This window comes from Heteronotia binoei, chromosome 18 (assembly GCF_032191835.1).
Source record: "Heteronotia binoei isolate CCM8104 ecotype False Entrance Well chromosome 18, APGP_CSIRO_Hbin_v1, whole genome shotgun sequence".
Lineage (NCBI taxonomy): Eukaryota > Metazoa > Chordata > Lepidosauria > Squamata > Gekkonidae > Heteronotia > Heteronotia binoei.
In genome coordinates, this window is record NC_083240.1 from 13,855,875 (window position 1) to 13,877,102 (window position 21,228).

Consider the following 21,228-nt stretch of genomic DNA (forward strand, 5'->3'; position numbering starts at 1 on the left):
AAATGCACTTGTGTTTGTTAACAGCTGAGGTGGAGTTTTCAAAGTGTGGCTTTCCCCTGTCACTGTGACCTTGTGCCATGCTATGCTGTCCCGCACCAGGTGAAACTCAGAGGGTTTTGCCAGAGTTGTTTGCAGCTGCACTTTCTGCATTGTGCTCTTGATCAGGCACTTTGTGGTCTGGGCTGGTGGGCAAACAGCCGTGCACCCCCATCCTCTATTAAATGATTAACTAGATGGCTTCCTATACCATCCCAACCCTTCATAATAAAATACCAGGGAATTATTACCACAACCAGAGCTTTTTGGGTAGCAGGAACCCCCTTGGTTATTAGGCCACACACCCCTGATGTAGCCAATCCTCCTGGAGTTTACTGGGAGCCCTGTAAGCTCCTGGAAGATTGGCTACATCAGGGGGTGTGTGGCCTAATATGCAGAGGAGTTCCTGCTACAAAAAAAAGCCCTGCACAACCCCCTTCTATTAAATGGAAGGGATCCCAATTTTCTGCCTACACCTTTGGCAAGGTGGTTTTTTTTTTGGAGGGGAGGAAGGAAAGCATTCGGTTACCACCTTCCAGGGCTCCAGTTCATGACCACCATTGCTGTCCCAACCACATATGTGTGTTTAAGGAAACAGGAACCTCCAGAAGAACTAAGATGAATTTCCGTTAGCCAGATTTTCTCCCTGTCTCTGTGTATCTGAAGAAGTGTGTCTGTGTATGCACAAAAGCATTTGCTAGGAATAAAACTTTTGACTTAAAGGTGTCACAGGACTCAAACTTCATTTTGCTACTTCAGACCATCACAGGTACGCACCCGAATCTCTTTATGGATGTCATGGGAGTATTTGTCATTAAAATAACTTTTTAAGAGTGAACACAAGTGTATTCTAATAAGAGCTATTAAAAAACACCCCAAATGACCCCAGAACTACAAGACCTGACGTTTTGTAAGAGACCTTGTTATTTCTTGATCAAATTTACATACACACATATAGTGTTGTGTTGGCTTCTTATCTTGATGGTTTCATGTGGATACTGCATTTCAGCAACAGGAAAACTGTATTTCTCAAGACCTGTCAATGTAATGTCAATGTACAGCTTCTACATATTTGGGGTCGTAGCAGATCCCTAAAGGGTCTTCAGAAACCATGAAACTTTTCTGCCTCTGTTTTTTGGCCGTTAAATCACCTCTGACTTGCTGCACCCCCATAGGGTTTGTGAGGCAAAAGATGTTCAGGCCTTTGCCTGCCTCTGCATAGCAACCCTGGGCTTCCTTGGCTGTCTCCTATCCAAGCACTAATCAGGTTAGTATAGAATCATAGAGTTGGAAGGGACCTCCAGGGTCATCTAGTCCAACCCCCTGCACAATGCAGGAAACTCACAGCCTCCCAGATCTGATGAGACTGGACGAGCTCAGGCTAGCCAAGTAAAGGGCCCTCAAGGGTTAAATTGGTAGTGCAGACAGACCTGAGATTCAGTGGGAGCTCACAGGAGCACAGCTCCTGAACCCTTCTTAGAGTTCCACCTCCTTGTCCATTGAATAGTAGGTGCAGCTGCATAACAATCCCTGGATGAGCTCCACCACCTTTTTTTTTTTTTTTTTTTTTACAAAACTTCCCCTGAGTGCAGATAAATACCCCGCCCCATAGATTGGTTCAGGAATGAACTATGCCCTTTCAAGAAAGGAGGTTACAGAGATCAAAACTGTCTTTTGAAGGACTATTCCACTTTAACCGCAGCCTGCTAATTATTAGCTCAGGGCCGTTCATTACAATGTTCAAAGCCCTTGGATGTTTTGCATTTGAGAACAGCATAATCTTGTTCTGATTAACAGTGTGTGCGTACTGATATAAGGGGGAAGGGGTGTTGTGTCCTGAGCTTGAGGTGCAACACAACAGACTGAGGGGATCCAAAGATCTGCGTTCCAGTTGGCTGCATAATTCTAACTGGCCCATCGGAAGACAGTATCAGGGAATCCTAGGATCTGCCAATGGGTATGCATATTCTAATGAAGGATCCAAAAAGGGTGCACAGGGTGTTTTCTGCTTCATGGAGGCTGGGTTTTCCCTGCCCAACTGGATACGCTGCTGTATGTTCTGAGTGCTTGTAAGTGGGATGTAGTCACTTAATAAAGAGGCTGAATCAATATGGTGGTAAAGCTGCAGTCCGAGCTCTCTGATCACGACCTGAGTTCGATCCCAGTCGAAGCTAGGTTCAGGTAGCTGGCTCAAGGTTGATTCAGCCTTCCATCCTCCCAAGATCGGTAAAATGAGTACCCAGTTTGCTGGGGGGAAAGTGTAGATGACTGGGGAAGGCAATAACAAATCACCCCGTAAAAAATATGCCGTGAAAACATGAAAGCAACCACCCCAGAGTTGGAAACGACTGGTGCTTGCACAGGAGACTACCTTTAATCTGTGATTACCATTTTGCAGCATGACCTACAAAATTAGAAGCTGCAAAGAAGATAGCCTGTTGTTAAGATTGGGAAGCCCTGGGTTCAAATCCTGGTTCCATGGCAAAGCTCCCTCTGTGACCAGCTGCTCTTTCTCAGCCCCACCTACCTAATGGCAGTTGCGAGGATAAAACAAGAGAGATGCATATGGGCCCTACGGAGGAAGGACGGGATGGAAATGTGATAGAAAGAAGTGGGGGGGAGTGGATCAAAGCTTAATTGACAAAGGCGGAGAACATTCATGTTCAGGTTTCCAAATCAAGAGCAAAGCCACCCTGGTAGCTCAGTGGCAGACTGGCCCCAACGTTTCCCTACTTCCAGTAGAAGGCAGCTTCATGTGTTCAAGAGCGGTTTGTCACATTCAGTGGGTTTAGTGGCCTGCAATGCAGGCTTTTTCTTAAAATTCAGAATATCTGCTTTGCTTTTTAAGTTCTTCGCAGAACCACCACCTGTTCATACTCTCCCTCTGCTTATGCCACAGCTGGCGTTTGTTCCATCTGTTCTAGTGTTTACTTCTCCCTGTGCCCTGAAGCCTTTCCTGTAAATCCCTCCCCGCATTGCATCATTCCTATCTGCACACCTGTTCCTTTCTCTGCCTTTTGGGTGGCTGCAGTTGCCACGGTCTAGGGAATGGGAAACGAAAGAAAAACAACACCTGGCTTTACTTTTTATCAGAAGGCAGCTTTTTGCAGGAGCCAAAGAGGAGGAGCTAAAAGATGACAAAGGCAGCAAAACAACTTTCAGGGTGTGCCGAATTATGACCAGCTCTAGAGTGGAGTCAGCCCATTGGGTTGGCTGCAGTATAATCAAAGAGAACCTCGTGGCACTCTAAAGACCAGGGTCTTCTCATCCCCTGGTGGAGAAAAGTGCCGTCACGTGGCAGCCTACTTATGCCAATTGTGGGGTTTCCAAGGCAAGAGACATTCAGAAGTGGTTTGCCTTTGCCTGCCCGTGTGTAGCAACCCTGGACTTCCTTGGTGGTCTCCCTTTCAAGCACTAACCAAGGCTGATCCTGCTGAGATCTGACAAGATGAATTTAGCTTGGGCTATTATCTCCTAGAGGTAAAGGTAGTCCCCTGTGCAAGCACCAGTCGCTTTCGACTCTGGGGTGACGTCGCTTTCACGACGTTTTCATGGCAGACTTTTTACGGGGTGGTTTGCCATTGCCTTCCCCGGTCATCTACACTTTCCCCCCAGCAAGCTGGGTACCCATTTTACCGACCTCGGAAGGATGGAAGGCTGAGTCAACCTCGAGCCGGCTACCTGAACCCAACTTCCCCGCTAGGATTGAACTCAGGTCGTGAGCAGAGCTAAGGACTGCTGTACTGCAGCTTTACCACTCTGCGCCACGAGGCTGCTATATTATCTACCTATATTAAAAGTAATGCTAAGAGTATTGTGTCATGCCAGAGATGGCCAGACGGTGGCTCAGGAGCCACATGTGGCTCTTTCACACATATTGTGTGTCTCTTGAAACCCCCGCTGCCCCGTCAGCTGGCTTGGAGAAGGCATTTGTCTCTTTAAATCACTTCTCCAAGCCAAGCCTTCCGGCAGCTTGGAGAATGCATTTAAAGTTAACGCTGCTTTCTTTTCACCTCTCCCTTCCTCTTTGCTTTCCTTTCTTCCGTGCAGCTCTCAAACATCGGTGTGGCTTTTCAGTTAAGCAAGTTTGGCTACCCCTGCGTTATGCTGGTCTTCCGTGCATTTGAGAACTGCTTGGAGAAGTCACAGGCTCCTCTGCATCCCATATTTGGCCACCAGCTGAGAATATACGTGCCCTACCCACACGCACCGTTAACGGCTTTAGCAGTCATGCAAGGGCATTTTGGACACAGGCACACTCTGTCAAAGCAGACAGTGCCCAATTAATCGGCTAGCTCTCAAGCTGCCTACCAGCCCGCTTAGTTCAAGAAACTCAGGTGGGCACACCTGGTTCTCTCCTCCATTTTGTCCTCACAACAACACGACGAGGAAGGCTGCATCCCTCAAAGGTCAGCCAGCAAGCACCAAGACTGAGCTAGGCTTTGTAACTTTGTACACTAGGCAAGGCGGACCAGTCTTCAAGGTGAAGAAGATGAAGATATTGGATTTATATCCCGCCCTCCACCCCAAAGAGTCTCAGAGTGGCTCACAATCTCCTTTATCTTCCTCCCCCACAACAGACACCCTGTGAGGTGGGTGGGGCTGGAGAGGGCTCTCACAGCAGCTGCCCTTTCAAGGACAACCTCTGCCAGAGCTATGGCTGACCCAAGGCCATTCCAGCAGGTGCAAGTGGAGGAGTGGGGAATCAAATCCAGTTCTCCCAGATAAGAGTCCGCACACTTAACCACTACACCAAACTGGCTCTCCACACCATACTGGCTCTGAAGGTGTGGAAGTCAGAGGACCTAGAAGGGTTGCCCTCCTCCAGGTGGGTGGGTGCAGATCTCCTGGGATTGTAACTGATCTTCAGCCTGGTGACAGAGCTGGAGAGTACAGTCGCTTTGGAAGGTGGTCACGATGGCACTATACCCCACTGAAGTCCGTCCCCTCCCCAAATCCCCCCCTTCCGCAGACTTCAACCCCCCCCCTCTCCCCCCATTCTCTAGGTATTTCCCAGTTCGGAGCTGGTAACCCTACAGTTAACTATATATCCCTAGTCCATCTTCACGATCGAAAAATCCACGTGCCTTATTTTATTAAGTGCATGCAAGCCGTTGCCAACTCTCGGCACGCGGCTAAAGTGCTGCTTGCAATACGCGCGCTCTCCGTAGCAGAATAAGCAGATGCCCAATTGCACCCCTCCCTCCCCCCGGTTTGTTTTCTCCCTGAAACAAAGCTTGCAATCCCCACCCCTTGCTGGAGAAACTTTGCGATTTCTCCCCGGCTTCTAGCGCCCCCCGGCTTTTATCTCCAACTCCTCTTCCCAGAGTCCGCTTGCAGCCCTTCCGGGGCAGGGCTTCCTTCCCTCGCGGATTGGCCCAGCCCTCATGCATATGCATGAGAAGGGGCGCGTCCGCTCAGCTGTTCGGGGCCCACCGGGGCGGGGGTTCGATCGCCGGCTGACGCAAGGGCCATCCAATCCCGGGATGGGGTGGGGGGAGTGAAGTCGTCCACCAGGGTGGGCGGAAGGGGAAAGATCGCCAGGATGGCGGCTTCGGTGGATCTGAGTAAAGTCGGAGCCAACACCGTCAAGTATGCCGCGAACGGCGAGGTGAGGACCGCAGGTTTTGCTTTGCGCTTCACGTTGCGGGGTGATGGTTGGGCGTGCAGCTCTGGCCGGCGCGCCCGCGTGTGCACGAAACGCGCCTTAGGCGAGATGTGCATCATTCGCCTAGAGAGGAATCCTATGCCAGTCGCGCCTTCCCGAGCCCACTGACTTCAGCGGGCATGGAAGGGAGCAACTCTGGTTAGGACTACATTGCCTGTCTGGGTTATGGAGATGCGGGCGGAATAGATTGCAGGATCCTTCTGATGCCAGCCCGGGGTGGGTGGCGGCGGTTGGGAAATTGAAAGAATATTTTCTTTAAGGCAGTCCAATCGATGTCTGCTTTCAATTTGAGGCGGGAACCCTCCGTCTGCACTCTATCTCATTGCCATTTCTGCTTTTTTTTATGGCTTGTAGGAAGAGGTGACTTTTTATTCGGGAAGGGGATTTAAAAAAATATATATATACATATATATATATAGTCAAAGTAAAACAAATACATATAAACAGCTCTTTTATATCAAGCTCAGGTATTGCCGAAAGAGCCCCGTGGCGCAAAGGGTTAAAGCTGCAGTATTGCAGTCCTAAGCTCTGCTCACGACCTGAGTTCGATCCCCGGCGGAAGCAGGGTTTTCAGGTAGCCGGCTCGAGATTGACTCAGCCTGCCATCCTTCCGAGGTCGGTCAAATGAGTCCCCAGCTTGCTGGGGGGAAAGTGTAGATGAGTGGGGAAGGCAATGGCAAACCGACCCGTAAAAAGTCTGCCTTGAAAACATTGTGAAAGCAACGTCACCCCAGAGCCGGAAACGACTGGTGCTTGCACAGGGGACCTCTCCTTTCCCACGTATTGCCCACTTTCATGTGTTTCCCTGGGGGATCAGTTTCAGGGGCATTTCTGAAGCAGGCCTTCGTTTCCTTATAGGAAATGTCGCTTGAGTTGTTATGGGAGTTTGGAAGGGTGACTTGCTTTCTTGCCTTCATGGGAGGGGGAGAGGGAATGATGCAATGGTTGCTATATTGAGGCCACAGGGAGTTCTTGTGTGTGTGTGTGTGGGGGGGGGGGGAAGATTCCTTTTTCCTCCTGGTAATTATCCCAGAGATTCGATTTTGGTGTGTGAATGAATGCTGCTTCAGCCCATGTAAGGCAGAGAGTCAGTCTTTGGGGTGGGGGTGAAGGACTGCGGGTTTTGCTTTTTTGTTGTTGTGCCCGAGCCAGACAGTGAAACTCAGAGGTTCAAAATGGGAAAGGGGTACACATGTCTCATTTTGATGTTAAGCAAGAAATTAGGCTTGCTCATGGTGCAGAGGCTAAGAAGAATAACACAGGAGTCCAGTGCAGTGCCTTGAAAAGTAGCACAATTTATTCTAGCATCAGTTTTTTTGAGTCAGAGCTCACTTCTTCAGATGCAGTGGACTATCAGTCGGTCAGGCTGGTGGATATACACAATAAAACACATGAAAGCTGCCTTCTACTGAACCAGACCCTCTGTCCATCAAAGTCAGCATTGTCTACTTGGACTGATTGTGGCTCTCCAGGGTCTCAGACTATGGTCTTTCACATCACCTACTTGCCCGGTCCTTTTAGATGGAGAGAGGCTGGGGATTGAACCTAGGACCTTCTGCATGTCAAGCAAAGGTTCTACCATGGGGCCACAGGTGAAGGTTTTGCAGAAAAAGGCTTGTTCAAATCAATATTTGTGGTTGTTTTGGAGGAGAGTTTTGCAGATGCCGTAGACTTCCAGAAAGACAAATCAGTGGGTTCTAGATCAGATCAAGCTTGAATTGTCCTTAGAAGCTAAAATAACTAAACTGAGGCTGTTGTCTGTAAGTCCATTATGAGACGGCAAGAGTCACTGGAAAAGACAATGCTCAAGGCAGAAGGGAAAGAGGAAGACGCAACTTGAGATGGCTCCAGAACCAGCTTTTCCACTAGGCACAGTGCTTAGGGTCCATGATACTTTTAGGGGCCCATGAAAACATTTTAATTTCTTTTTAAACTCACGAGGGGGAAAAAATGAACTTTTACGGTTGAAGAAAATTTTAATTTTTTTCTCACATTAAAAAATGTTTAGGACCCGCGGAAACTTAGTAAATTTTGCCTAAAGCAGAAAAAAAAGCCGAAGTATGTAAAATTACATAAAAAAAATAATGGTCATGTTGATATTTGTTACGGTGGGAGGGTCCCATGAAGGCAGAAGTGCATTGGGCCCATGAAACTCATCATGTTTTATGGATGGATTGACTCAGTCAAGGAAGCCTCATCTCTCAGTTTGCAAGGCCTGAGCAAGACGGTTAACAAGAGGACGCTTATCCCAGAGATTCGCAATGAAGACAGCAATGAAGATCCTGTGAATTTAGGGGAAGGTATTTGTGAGTTTCCTGTATTGTACAGGGGGTTGGACCTTGGAGGTGCCTTCCAACTCTTTGATTCTATAACTTCATAGGGTTGCCATGAATCAGAAGTAATTTGGGGGCACTTAACACGCACGCACACATGAATGTATAGAAAAGATCTAGCAGGAGAGCCATGAAGCTGGCTCATGTCTGTCTTGAAAAATAATCCAGTAGCTGTTTTGCCTGAGACTGAAATGGAGCTTCTGTAATCAGAGGCAGTATATCCCAGAATGCTGGATCCTGCAGACAGATCTCTGTTGCAAGCACCCAGAGACAGGCTTGGTCACAGATAGAACTGTAATGAGAGAGATCCGTACAATGATGTAGCTGGTCTCCGGAAATGCAGCACGTCAATTCCCTAAACAAAGAAATGTATGATCTGCGTAGATGTCTGCTCCCAGTTGGCTGGATCACAGGTGTAGGTGGAAAATTGCTTTCTAATTGTTACTGCACCTTGTTTTTGTGTGCCAGTCCATGCTGTGGGGGACATAATTTTGATGGCATATTATAAATTTCCATTTGATGCATTAAAAAAATAGTGATCCCCCCATGGAATGGATGGGTTATATGCATAATCCAATGAAGAAGAAACAATTACAGCTTTTCTTTAACCCTCCCCCCTCACAATGAGAACATGGAGTCGAACAGGAGTCCCCAGCCTTTTTGAGCTGGAACCTCCAAGGTTAAAGACTCCTCCTATTGTCACTCCACAGCGATTGTTATTTCGAGGTGCACTGCCTCTGACCATGGAGGTTCCATTTAGCCATCATCGCTAATAGCCACTGAAGGATCTTCCATCCAATAGGGAATTTCTAACCCCCCCCCCCCCCCAGGATCTAGGACAGAGACAGGTCTTCCCAACACTTCCATAAGAGAAGCCATGTTGGATCAGGCCAGTGGTCCATCCAGTCCAACACCCTGTGTCACGCAGTGGCCGAAAACCAAGTGCCATCAGGAGGTCCACCAGCAGAGCCAGAACTCCAGAAGCCCTCCCACTGTTGCCCCCCCCACCCCGCCCAAGCACCAAGAATACAAAGCCTCATTGTTCCAGGCATATGAACATAAGAGATGCTATGTTGGATCACGCCAATGGCCTATCCAGTCCAACAAACTTTGTCACACAGTGGCTAAAAACCAGGTGCTATCATTTATTTATTTGATTTATATACCGCCCTCCCCTGACAGGCTCAGGGCAGCTAACAACAGTTTAAAAACATTAGCAAACATATTAAAATTAGATCTATAAAAACATTTCCATATATATCAGGAGGTCCACCAGTGGGTCCCAGGTAACCTTAGAAGGCTGGGTCTCAGGTCATCTCAAAAAGCAGAATTTGAATCAAGGGCTTCCCAGTTCTTGGCTCGGACAATAATTGCACTTCACTGAATCTCCACTGCATCCCACTCTGCCCTTGGATCAGTAACGTTGGCGGTGGGGCAGTCTTGCCACCTTCTAGAGGGAAGCACCTTCATCTTGTGGTGTGATCTTGTGTGGTTGGCAGATGGTGGAGCTGAGGAGCTTCTGGAAGGACCAGCCCTGTGTGGTTTTGTTCCTGCGCCGCTTTGGCTGCCAAGTGTGCCGCTGGATCGCAAAGGAAGCCAGCAAGCTGAAAGAACAGCTGGAGAGCCACGGAGTCCGCTTCGTTGGCATTGCGCCAGAAAGTGTGGGTCTCAAGGACTTCTTGGATGGCAACTACTTCAAAGGAGGTAAGCGCTATCCATGTGCACATCAATGTCTTGGTTTTTGCATTGTTGCTCTTATGCTGTTCTTATTGCCTTGCCCTGCAGTTCTGTAATCCACTTTGAGAGAAGACAGCCCTTCAGGTATCTCGGTCCCAAGCCATGTAGCACTCCCAAGTCATACGAGCTTTCTGACCTTGCTCCTCTTGCGGCTGACTGTGTTCACCAAAATGATGCTTCTGGTATAAAGAGGCCCGTGGGGAAATATATTGAGCAGGGCTTTTTTGGTAGAAAAAGCCCAGCAGGGACTCATTTGCATACTAGATCACACCCCCTGATAGCACCATTGGTTCACACAGGGCTTTTTTGTAGAAAAGGCCCAGCATGAAGTACTGTATTTTTCAGACCATAAGACGCACTTCCCCCCCCCCAAAAAAAGTGTGTGTGGGGGAAGTGTGTGCGTCTTATGGAGCGAAGGAACGATAGGACGTACCTTCCTCCGGCGGGGTGTGTGTGTGTGATCCGCTGCCTCCGCCTCCGATCCCGGTGCTTCCCCCGCGCCTGCCTGCCTGGCTCCAGCTCTGCTTCTAGCAAGCGCTGGGATCGCTCCACGCTGCCCCCACCGCAAACCCAGCTCTTCGCGAGCGCCGGCTGCTGAGGGGGCAGCGTGCTTCCTCCGTGCCTGTCTGCTTGGCTCCAGCTCTGACGCTTACAGCAAGTGCCAGGATCGCTCCCTCCGCCCTCCGATCCCAGCGCTTGCTTTAAGCATCAGAGCTGGAGCCAGGCAGACAGGCACGGAGGAAGCACACTGCCCCCTCAGCAGCCGGCGCTCGCGAAGCACTGCGGTGGGGGCAGCGTGGAGCGATCCCAGCGCTTGCTGGAAGCAGAGCTGGAGCCAGGCAGGCAGGCGCGGGGGAAGCACCGGGATCGGAGGCAGAGGCAGCGGATCGCCCCCCAGGAGGAAGGTGCGTCCTATGGTCCGGAGTGTCTTATGGACCGAAAAATATGGTAATTTGCATATCAGACCACACCTCCTGACACCAAGCCAGAACTGTAATTTTTTTTATATATTTAACATATTAAGACAATTGCCTATCTTAATCCGTATTATAGCACAGGTTCTAGCCTTGTGTAGAATCTTTTAAATCCCTGTATTTTAATTGGTCATGTTATCGTAAATATCGTCTGAGTCTGCTTTTCGGGAGCAGTGGACTCTAGGAACAAAGTGAGGGAATGGAAGAAAATTAAAATTCAAGCCTGTAGGATTTAACTTGATGGATTCTACTTCAGGAAAGCCTCATTCCTAGTCTCTGTAACTTCTTGTAATGTTTGTGTCAAACAACGTTGGGGGGATGAGGCGGCTGGAGACCAATTCGGTGTAGTGGTTAAGTGCGCAAACTGTTATCTGGAAGAACCGGGTTTGATTCTCCACTCTTCCACTTGCATCTGCTGGAATGGCCTTGGGTCAGCCATAGCTCTTGCAGAGGTTGTCCTTGAAAGTGCAGCTTCTGTCAGAGTCCTCTCAGCCCCACCCACTTCACAGGGTGTCTGTTGTGGGGGAGGAAGATAAAGGAGATTGTGGAGGGCGGAATATAAATCCAATGTCTTTTTCTTCTTCTTCAAGCTTTTCCTCTTCCTTCTCCTTGCAGAACTCTACCTGGATGAGACCAAACAGTGCTACAGCGATCTTGGTTTCAAAAGGTTGGTGTACAGTTTGCTACAGTTAAGGAACGGCTCTTTTGCAGGTGTCAGGGGTGGGGGAGCGACGCAGGGGCCTCCACTTTCTTTGCTGACTTCTGAGGCCAGCCCAGCTGCGTGGTTCGCTTTGCAGTCTTGGGATTCAATCCTAGACAGACCTCCCCCCACTTCAGGGAAGGATGTAATGCCGCTTAGAGAACAGCATCGTGAATGGCTGTCCATTTCAAAACGCTGACATCTTTTATCACGGTCCTTCTGATCTTGCCTTCTGTCTTCCAGGTATAACGCCTTAAGCATAGTTCCTGCTGCATTGGGGAAGCCTGTTCGAGAAGTCGCCAGCAAGGTGAGACAGGAAGAAAAAGCGGTGCCGTTCAGATGTGTGCGTGCCGTTCCTAGCAGGTGAAAGTCTGCAGGCCACCATTTGTCCAAATTCACGGTGGACAGGGCTGCTTATAGCAGTTGCTGGAGACCAAAGGCAAGAGCAGGGGTGGCCAGACTTGCTTAACATAAAAGCCACATAGAATAATTTTCAGATGTTTGAGAGCCACAAGGAAGGCAGATAGAGGGACGGAGAGGTGGAAAGAAAGCAAATTTAACTTTAAATGCATTCTCCAAGCCACTTGCTGCTTGGCTTGGCGAAGACATGTCAAGAGACAGATGCTGGGGTGGGGGGGCTGCAGCAGCCGCACAATATGTGTGAAAGAGCCACATGTGTCTCCTGAGCCACAGTTTGGCCACCCCTAGGCAAGAGGATGCTGTTGCAGTCACCCTGCTTGGGCCTTCCTAAAATCAGCTGGTCGGCCACTGCTGCAAACAGAGTGCTGGATCTGCGGGGCCCTTGGGCTGATCCAGCAGGGCTCTACTTATGTCTTTATTTCAAGCCTAGCCTTGTTTACTGGGACAGGCAGCAGCTTTTCAGGGTTTCAGAGAACCGATTTGGTGTAGTGGTTAAGAGCAGCGGGCTCTGACCTGGATAATCGGGTTTGATTCCCCATTTGTCCTCCACTTGCAGCCAGCTGGGTGACCTTGGGTCAGTCCCAGTTCTCAGAGAAGAAGAAGATATTGATTTATATCCCGCCCTCCACTCCGAAGAGTCTCAGAGCGGCTCACAATCTCCTTTACCTTCCTCCCCCACAACAGACACCCTGTGAGGTGGGTGGGGCTGGAGAGGGCTCTCACAGCAGCTGCCCTTTCAAGGACAACCTCTGCCAGAGCTATGGCTGACCCAAGGCCATGCTAGCAGGTGCAAGTGGAGGAGTGGGGAATCAAACCCGGTCCTCCCAAATAAGAGTCCGCACACTTCACCACTACACCAAACTGGCCTCTCAGTTCCACCTACCTCAGAGGGTTTTGGTTGTGGGGAGAGGAAGGGAAGGTGATTGTAAGCCCCTCTGAAACTCCAAGTGAAGGGTGGGGTATAAATCTAATCTCTTTTTGTTCTTCCTCTTCCTTCACATGAAGCCAGCTGGGTGACGTTGGGTCAGTCACAGTCCTCTCAGGACTCTCCCAACCCCATCTGCCTCACAAGGTGCCTGTAGTGAGGAGAGGAAGGGAAGGCAATTGTAAGCTGCTCTGAGATTCCAAGTGAAGGGTGGGCCATGCCCCCTGATGCAGCCAATCCTACAAGAGCTTACAAAAAAGAGCCTTGTAAGCTCTTGGAGGATTGGCTACATCTGAGGGGTGTGGCCTAATATGCAAAGGAGCTCCTGCTAGAATTCCACCCCTGGGTATAAATCCAATCTCTTTCTTGCATACAGGTGTCTTTCCCACTGCCTGTTACTATAAGGCCCCTCTGTGTGCCTCTGCAGAAGGGCAGTCTATTTCAGGTAACATTGCCTGAGCTATTCTTTATCTGGGATCAATTCTCAGGCCTTCTCCAGGCACAGCATGCGATCCACTACTGAGCTCTGCGGATTCTCCCATGTCTCATATGAACTTGCCTTGTGTGGAGTCAGAATGTCAGTCCACCTGGCACAGAAGTATTGACTCCAGTTAGTAACTGTCTGTGAGATGTCAGGCAGGAGAAGCTCATAAGATGAAAACCTCTTGACTGGACATTGGACCTTGGGCCTTTAGGCTGAGCTCTGGCTCAGTGGCAGAGCATCTGCTTGGCATGCAGAAGGTCCTAGGTTTAATCCCCAGCATCCCTGGTTTTAAAAAACTCCAGGTCGTAGGTGAGGTGAAAGACCTCTGACTGAGAACCCCAGAGAGCTGCTATTGGGTCAGAGTAGACAATACTGACCTTGATGGACCAACGGTCCGCTTCAGTTTGAGACCAAAATCTTGGTGTTCTCCTCACTGGTTAGTTACATACAGTGTTCCCTCTAAGCTGAGTCAGTATGAGCTAGCTCACAGATTTTTAGCCTCTAGCTCACACATTTTTGTCTTAGCTCAGGAAGGATGACCCCAGAGCACACTCATTTATGCAGGAGCTCACAACTTTAATACCAGCAGCTCACAAAGTAGAATTTTTGCTCACAAGACTCTGCAGCTTAGAGGGAACATTGGTTACATGCCCCGAGGGTCCTGATTCTGCTGCATGATTTGGTATGAGGTAATTTCTTGCATTCACTTTCTGCAGGTGTTCCATTAATGGCCCTTCTCTAAGGGCGGTCAATTCCTTAGACTTTGCTCCCAATAGAAGTCTCTGTTTTTTCCCCAGGCAAATGCGGAGGGCATTCACGGCAACTTCAGTGGGGATCTTTTGCAGAGTGGTGGGATGCTCATTGTCAGTCAAGGTAAGCGGGTGGCTGGGACAATTGCATTTCAGCCTTTTCTTTCCTCCCTCTTCGACCCTGGTTTTTTCTTCTGACCCTTGGACATAAAGTGACAACATAATTAGACTCCACGCACTGCGTCTGAAAGAAGAATGCTCTGGTCCACAAAAGCCCATTTGGAGTATAATGTTATTAGTCTTTAAAGTGCCACAAAATCCTTGTTTGTTTTTAGATGGTCCTTCAGGTGGGTATTTCAGTGTATGGCCACCAGGTGGCAGCATGGGAGCAGAAGCCGTATGAAAAGTTGGAAAAAACCAACAAGACATCTTTATTTGGGGTCCAGTTCATGCGAGTAACGGAAGCAGGAGATGGAAGGCAGGCTCTATGGAGGCATTCTAGGAGTAGCCTGATCACACCACACCCATCCTGATGATGGAAAGCACCATCAAGTCAGGCCTGAATTACAGCAACCCCATTGGGTTTCCAAGACAAAAGATGAACAGAGATGGTTTGTTCTTGCCTGATTCTGCGTAGCCACCCTTGGAGGTCTCCCATCTAAGTACTAACCAAGGCTGACCCTGCTTAGCTTCTGAGATCTGATGAGATAATACTGACTTTGATGGACCAAGTGTCTGATTCAGTATAAAGGCAGCTTCATATGTTCAGATTAGGCTAGTCTAAGCTGTCCAGCTGTGGGCACCGCTAACTCACAAGGCTAGGGCCTGTTGCAGTCCGTTAGCCTCACCTACCCCGCAGGGTTCTTGTGTAGGTAAAATGCAGGATGGGGGGAGGGGAAGGATGTTGTCAGCTATTTGGGGAGAGAAGCAAGATAGAAATATCTCCATCAAGGAATAGAGGGAAGCTGCTATTCTCCAGTGTAGGCCAGGATCTATTCTGTGGGAAACGGCTGCCACCCAAGTTTGAAGACAAAGGTAAAGCAGTGAGGAAATCCCAGGGGTGGAATTCTAGCAGGAGCTCTTTTGCATATTAGGCCACATACCCCTAATGTAGCCAATCTTGCAAAAGCTTACAAAAACAATCCTTGTAAGCTCATGGAGGATTGGCTACCTCAGTGTGTGTGGCCTAATATGCAAAGGAGCTCCTGCTAGAATTCCACCCCTTCGAAATGCTGTCATTCAGGCTAGAGTTGGAGCGATGTTTGATCTCTAGGAAAATGCACTACGTTGCCTTCCAGTGTTATTTGTGGAGACTGAAACGGCATTCTTTCTTGCAGGTTGACTTGTATCTGCACCTTGGAGACCAGCAGGGCTTTTTTTTTGTAGCAGTAACTCTTTTGCATATTAGGCTACACCTCCCTGATGTAGCCAATCCTCCTGTAGCCTAATATGCAAAAGAGTTACTGCTACAAAGCACACCCTGGAACAAAGAACACCCTGCTGGCATGTGGAGGATCCCCCAGTTTCTAGCATTCCCCACTGCTGCTGGCCAGTGGAGGAGAGTTACTGACATGGTGTGCCTACATCACCTGAAAGTAATGTAGTCAAGACAGTGGCATCGGTGGGGGGATGCTCTGGTTTTTGGGCAAAGCTCTATGGTTAGAATTAGCTTCAAACCATAGAATTTCGCCTCAAAACCAGAGCGTCATCACTGATGTGTTACGTCACTTCTAGGTGATGTAGACAAGTTGCTCCCAAAGCCTCCGATGTGCCTACCTCACCCAGAGGTGACATAGGTATGGCACGCTTCTTCCCTCCCCTCTCCCAGAAAGTCCTCTCCTAGAAGCAGAAAGTCCTCTCCTAGCAGCAGGGCTTCAGCAAGATTTGGGGGAGGAGAAGCTTTCGAGAGCCATCAGCGGGGCTTTTTTTGTAGCAGGAACTCCTCTGCATATTAGGCCACACACCCCTGATGCAGCCAATCCTTCCGGAGCTTACGGGGCTCTTCGTACAGGGCCTACTGTAAGCTCTTCAAGGATTGGCTACATCAGGGGGTGCAGCCTAATATGCAAAGGAGTTCCTACTACAAAAAAAAAAAAAAGCCCTGGTCATCATCTGACAAAGGGAGCTTTCACTTTTCAGATCTTAAACTCTGGAAATCTGGTTGGTCTTTGTGACACTGCTGGACTTGAATCTTCCTGTTCTACCGTAGACCAACACGGCTCTCCTCTGAAACTTGTACCTGCATCATGCTACTGTATTCCCTTCTAGGTGGAGAGAAAGTCCTCTTGCATTTCATACAGGAGTCCCCCGGTGACTACGTCCCCTTGGACACCATAATCAAGACCCTTGGCATCTCAGTCAGTGCAGAAGAGGGGGGGAAACCTCAGGTGAGGAGCTCTCTCTAGCGCTTCCTGGCCTTCCTCTTGGAAAGCAGGCTCGGCTGTTCTGTCTATTATATCCAAGCCAATGCTCGATGTCGTTCCGTATTTTTAACATCGCTTAGCAGATCTCAGGCACAGAAGGATCTTTTCTGGCAGCTTCATCCAGTCCTTTTGCCAAAGGATTCGGGGATCGATCCTGGCATTTTTTTTTTTTTGCATGCTAAGCAGATGCTGAGTCCAACAATCTCTTGGGTACTTCCCCCAAAGGGAAGCCTACACAGATAAAGGTGACTTATGGCTACCCAGGGCTTTTTTTTTGTAGCAGGAATTCCTTTGCATATTAGGCCACACACCCCTGATGTAGCCAATCCTCCTGGGGCTTACAGGGCTGTTAGTACCGGGCCTACTGTAAGCTCCAGGAGGATTGGCTACATCAGGGGTGTGTGGCCTAATATGCAAAGGAATTCCTGCTGCAAAAAAAAACCCCTGTGGCTCTCCCATATCTAACCCATTGGAGTCTCCTTCATTTGGCAGCAGCTCTGTAACACCCTGGGGAGAGATATTCCAAATCCCATCCACTACCTGACATCCTTTACCTTCGCCCTCAAATTAGAATTGGACCAAGATTGCATCCAAGTTAGCGTATGGATTCTGCCACTGAATATGAGGCTCAAAAGAATTTTCTCTGAGAATAACAGCTTTCTGTTTTATATGAAGCGTGCATGGAACCAAGCAATAGAAGAAAAACTGAAAGTCATGCAATGCCCTAGAAATGTAATTGCTGTGCTAGGATGGCCTGCAGCTCATAAAACCACCAAAACCTCTAATTATGAAGATTGATGCAAATAGTCCCACATGCAGAGTTAGGTGGGTTTGTTCTTCCTTTCAAACGGGGATTCCCCCAGCTTTAGAATCCCAAAATATTTGTTCATCTTAATTGTCGCAAAGCACGGAGGAGCAATTACGCTTGCAAGATTAAATGCATTACCTTCTAGATATTGTTGCTGTGGTTTTTTTGGTTTTTTTAAATGTAATGGTAGTCCTTTGTGCAAGTATCAGTCGTTTCTGACGTTTTCACAGCAGACTTTTTACGGGGTGGTTTGCCATTGCCTTCCCCAGTCATCTTCACTTTCCCTCCAGCAAGCTGAGTACTGATTTTACTGAGCTCGGAAGGATGGAAGGCTGAACCAACCTTGAGCCAGCTACCTGAGCCCAGCTTCTGCTGGGATTAAACTCAGGTCATGAGCAGAGAGATCGGACTGCAGTACTGTAGCTTTACCACTCTGCACCATGGGGCTGCATAGCTGTGGTTTAGGCGCTATTAAATTTGCAAGACATGTTCTATTTGAATGTCCCTGGTATAATAAGGCGAGACAGAAACGGATTAAAACTTTGACACAACAGTGGACTGAGTCCTTAGCAGGTATCCTTATTTTAAAATTACTAGCAGATTCAAGAGCAGAAAATATAGTCATTATAGCTGAATTTTTAGTTCAGGCCATGAGAGTCTGGGCAACTTACAAGAGAACAGCAGTCTTTGTAGTGTATGTTTTCACCCTGTCTGGCCTGAATTCTTCCTTTCTTCTCAGTTATGTTTTATAAATGCGACTCAAGACCTATAGGTAGGAGAAGGAGAGTAAGAAATAAATAAATAAAGAGATCCTGTACCTGGGCATTTGCTGGGGCAGAACCTGAAATCCATGCAAAGTGGGTGATCCATCACTGTTTATAATGGAGTGTTTATAATGGTGAGATGTGCTACCTATTGTGTTTTGGGGCAGAATGGTGATTTGGAATAGGCCTCCTCCAATCTTAGGTAAAGGAAGTCCCCTGTGCAAGCACCAGTCGTTTTCGACTCTGGGGTAATGTTGCTTTCGCGACGTTTTCACGGCAGACTTTTTAACAGGGTGGTTTGCCATCGCCTTCCCCAGTCATCTACACTTTCCCCCCAGCAAGCTGGGGACTCATTTTACCGACCTTGGAAGGATGGAAGGCTGAGTCAACCTGGAACCGGCTACCTGAACCAGCTTCTGCTGGGATCGAACTTTAGTTGTGAGCAGAGGGCTCCGATTGCAGTACTGCAGCTTTACCACTCTGCGCCATGGGGCTCTTCCTCCAATCTTAGGAAAGGAAAGGTCCCCTGTGCAAGCACCAGTCATTTCCGACTCTGAGGTGACACTGCTTTCACAACTTTTTCACAGCAGACCTTTTTACGGGGTGGTTTGGCATTGCCTACCCCAGTCATCTACACTTCCCCCCCAGCAAGCTGTGTACTCATTTTACTGACCTCGGAAGAATTGAAGGCTGAGTCAACCTGGAGCCGGCTACCTGAACCAGCTTCTGCTGGAATCGAACTCAGGTCGTGAGCAGAGGGCTCCGACTGCAGTACTGCAGTTTTAGCACTCTGTGCCACGGGGCTCTCTTAGTCTCCAATCTTAGTCCAGCATTAATCCTAAACTAACATTGGCTGTCTTTAATATCCTTTTGCAAAACCCACCTTTCCCAGATAGCTTTGGACAATGCCCATATCCCAGGGGTGTCAAAACTCATTTGCTATGAGGGCCGGATCTTGACCTTATCAGGCTGGGACATTTGTGTCATAAAATGTAATGCCAGGTCAGGGATATATAAACTTTACAAAGAACACACACTTTACAAACACACACACTCGGCCTAATCCATCTCAGTAGCTTGTTGAACCTCAACCAACAGAAGGAAGAGAGGCTTGGCTCAGTAGCTCTGCTGTGCAGTTGAGAGAGCCTGGCAAAATTAGCTCTCCTTCCCCTGATTCCTCCCCAAGGGAGAAGCTTTGCTCTGTAACTCCTGTGTGATTGAGCAAGCCTGTGTGATTGAGCAAGCAAGTGGTGATGCAGAAGGAAGCAAGAGAGGGAGAAGGAAGCAGATGACAGTGAGTTGCTCAGGGGCCTGATAGGAGCCCTCCGGGGGCCTGATTTGGCCCCCGGGCAGCATGTCTGACACCCCTGCCATAGCCCCTTCTACTAAAATTCAGTCTAAACACTCCCCATTTCTCCTGTTTTCTACCTCCCAATCGTCTCCTTTATATCAAATTATAGATTGTTAAGTTCCTCAGGGTGGAAAACCATATTCTTGCAGTTTTGTTGCATTGGCAAATACAGATAATCAGAAACATCGATGTGCAGCTTGGATTTTTAATGGTTGAAAAATGTATGGAATTGATTTGATTGTATATTCTGTTTTTTAATATTGTGTTGTTTTTAACTGTTGTTAGCTGCCCTGAGTCCATTAGGGGAGGGTGGGATATAAATTTGATTAAATAAATAAACAAATTGACACCGTGGTATAAAAGCCAAAGCGCCCCAAAGTATTTCCAGGAGAGAAGGGACAACTCGCTTATTTCAGCAGAGCACAATGCAAAACAAATTCTTGTTTCCTCATCTGCAGTGTAACGAAGAAGTCTGTACCACATGAAGAAGGTACGAAGCCTTTCCAAGCTTTCTCCAACTTCCTTGTAGTCAATATAGCCTCTTTCCTAGTTCAAGAGTACCGTTTACGTAAATCAGTGAAGCTGAAGCCACAAATATAAATTAATAAAATGTTTACCTATTGGTCACCATGGTGCTGCTCGGCAGTTATTTCTCATTGAACAATTGGGTTGGATCCTTCCACCTTCTCTATTTCATTTCACTCAATTCTCCTGCCAGTTTGGTGTAGTGGTGAAGTGTGCGGACTCTTATCTGGGAGAACCGGGTTTGATTCCCCACTCCTCCACTTGCACCTGCTGGAATGGCCTTGGGTCAGCCATAGCTCTGGCAGAGGTTGTCCTTGAAAGGGCAGCTGCTGTGAGAGCCCTCTCAGCCCCACCCACCTCACAGGGTGTCTGTTGTGGGGGAGGAAGGTAAAGGAGATTGTGAGCCGCTCTGAGACTCTTCAGAGTGGAGGGCGGGATATAAATCCAATATCATCATCATCTTCTTCTTCTTCATCATCATCTTCTTCTTCTTCATCATCTTCTCCTTCTTCTCCTCCTCCTCCTCACCATAGCTCCTTGTTCAGTGTGGCCTTTGTCCATAAGGGTCCCATGATCCCTGGTGGTGATCTAAAGGGTCTTCCTCTCTCTTTCACCAACATAAAAGTTGTTAGGGGACCATGGCGCATCTACTTGGCATGCAGAAGGTCCCAGGTTCAATCCCTGGCATCTCCAGTTAGAAGACTCAGGGAGTAGATGATGTGAAAGAACTCAGTCTGTAACCTTGGAGAGCTGCTGCCAGTCTAAGTAGACAATGCTGACCAGTCCAAATCAGTATAAGGCACCTTCATGTGTAGGATCCTGCTGTTGGTTGATGAAGGTTGGCTGTAGAGAGTTCACTACGGTTCCTGACCACTGGTCCATCAGATTACAAACCTGACAAATTCACTTCGAATTTCTCTTGAGGGGAGATCCAGTGACTGCTAACAGGTGTGTGCAAAAGACATACTCCCTGTTTCTCTGAAGCTTCCAGGGCGGAATATGTAACTTCCAAAATTGCTTGAGAACTAATTGCCTTTGTAGATTAAACACCACTTGTGTTCTGATTTACCTAGACACAATTGTGTTCTAATCTATCCAGAGTCAAATATAGCTAATGAAAAACAAGTCTCTTAAGAGTGCTTGGCAGTGCTCAACCATCTTCCGGTCTCTGCTTGTGTGTGTGTGTGTGTGTGTATAGAAGCCCCAATTCACTAAAAGTTGGTCATGCCAAAATCCTATTGAGCATAATGGGAATTGAAGAATCCCACTTCATCTGTTCTATTGGTTTGCATGGGAGTTGGTTTCACGTCAGATGGATGGAGGTCATTGTG

The 21,228-nt window shown here is 48.2% G+C and overlaps 2 protein-coding genes across 2 annotated transcripts in view; both read left to right on the top strand.

Moving 5' to 3' along the window:
* The window catches only part of TNFRSF14 (TNF receptor superfamily member 14), a 32,356-nt gene extending 28,033 nt beyond the window's left edge, over positions 1–4,323 (top strand). Inside the window, exon 8 of the mRNA XM_060259606.1 lies at positions 4,087–4,323. Within this exon, the coding sequence (XP_060115589.1) occupies positions 4,087–4,323 (237 nt within the window). The remainder of the gene's footprint in view (positions 1–4,086) is intronic.
* A 1,102-nt stretch (positions 4,324–5,425) lies between these two features.
* On the top strand, positions 5,426–19,999 carry PRXL2B (peroxiredoxin like 2B). Its single transcript, XM_060258805.1, has 7 exons — positions 5,426–5,647; positions 9,537–9,741; positions 11,364–11,415; positions 11,692–11,755; positions 14,075–14,150; positions 16,295–16,413; positions 19,831–19,999. The coding sequence occupies exons 1-7, from the start codon at positions 5,582–5,584 to the stop codon at positions 19,855–19,857; spliced, it is 609 nt and encodes a 202-aa protein (XP_060114788.1). The 5' UTR covers positions 5,426–5,581; the 3' UTR covers positions 19,858–19,999.
* The last annotated feature ends 1,229 nt before the right edge of the window (positions 20,000–21,228 follow it).

Excerpts from the sequence above, each read along its gene's own strand:
- PRXL2B (XM_060258805.1), top strand. The coding sequence starts at position 5,582 with ATGGCGGCTTCGGTGGATCTGAGTAAAGTCGGAGCCAACACCGTCAAG. Across the intron at positions 14,151-16,294 it reads GATGCTCATTGTCAGTCAAG|GTGGAGAGAAAGTCCTCTTG; the intron begins GTAAGCGGGTGG and ends ATTCCCTTCTAG. Across the intron at positions 16,414-19,830 it reads AAGAGGGGGGGAAACCTCAG|TGTAACGAAGAAGTCTGTAC; the intron begins GTGAGGAGCTCT and ends CCTCATCTGCAG.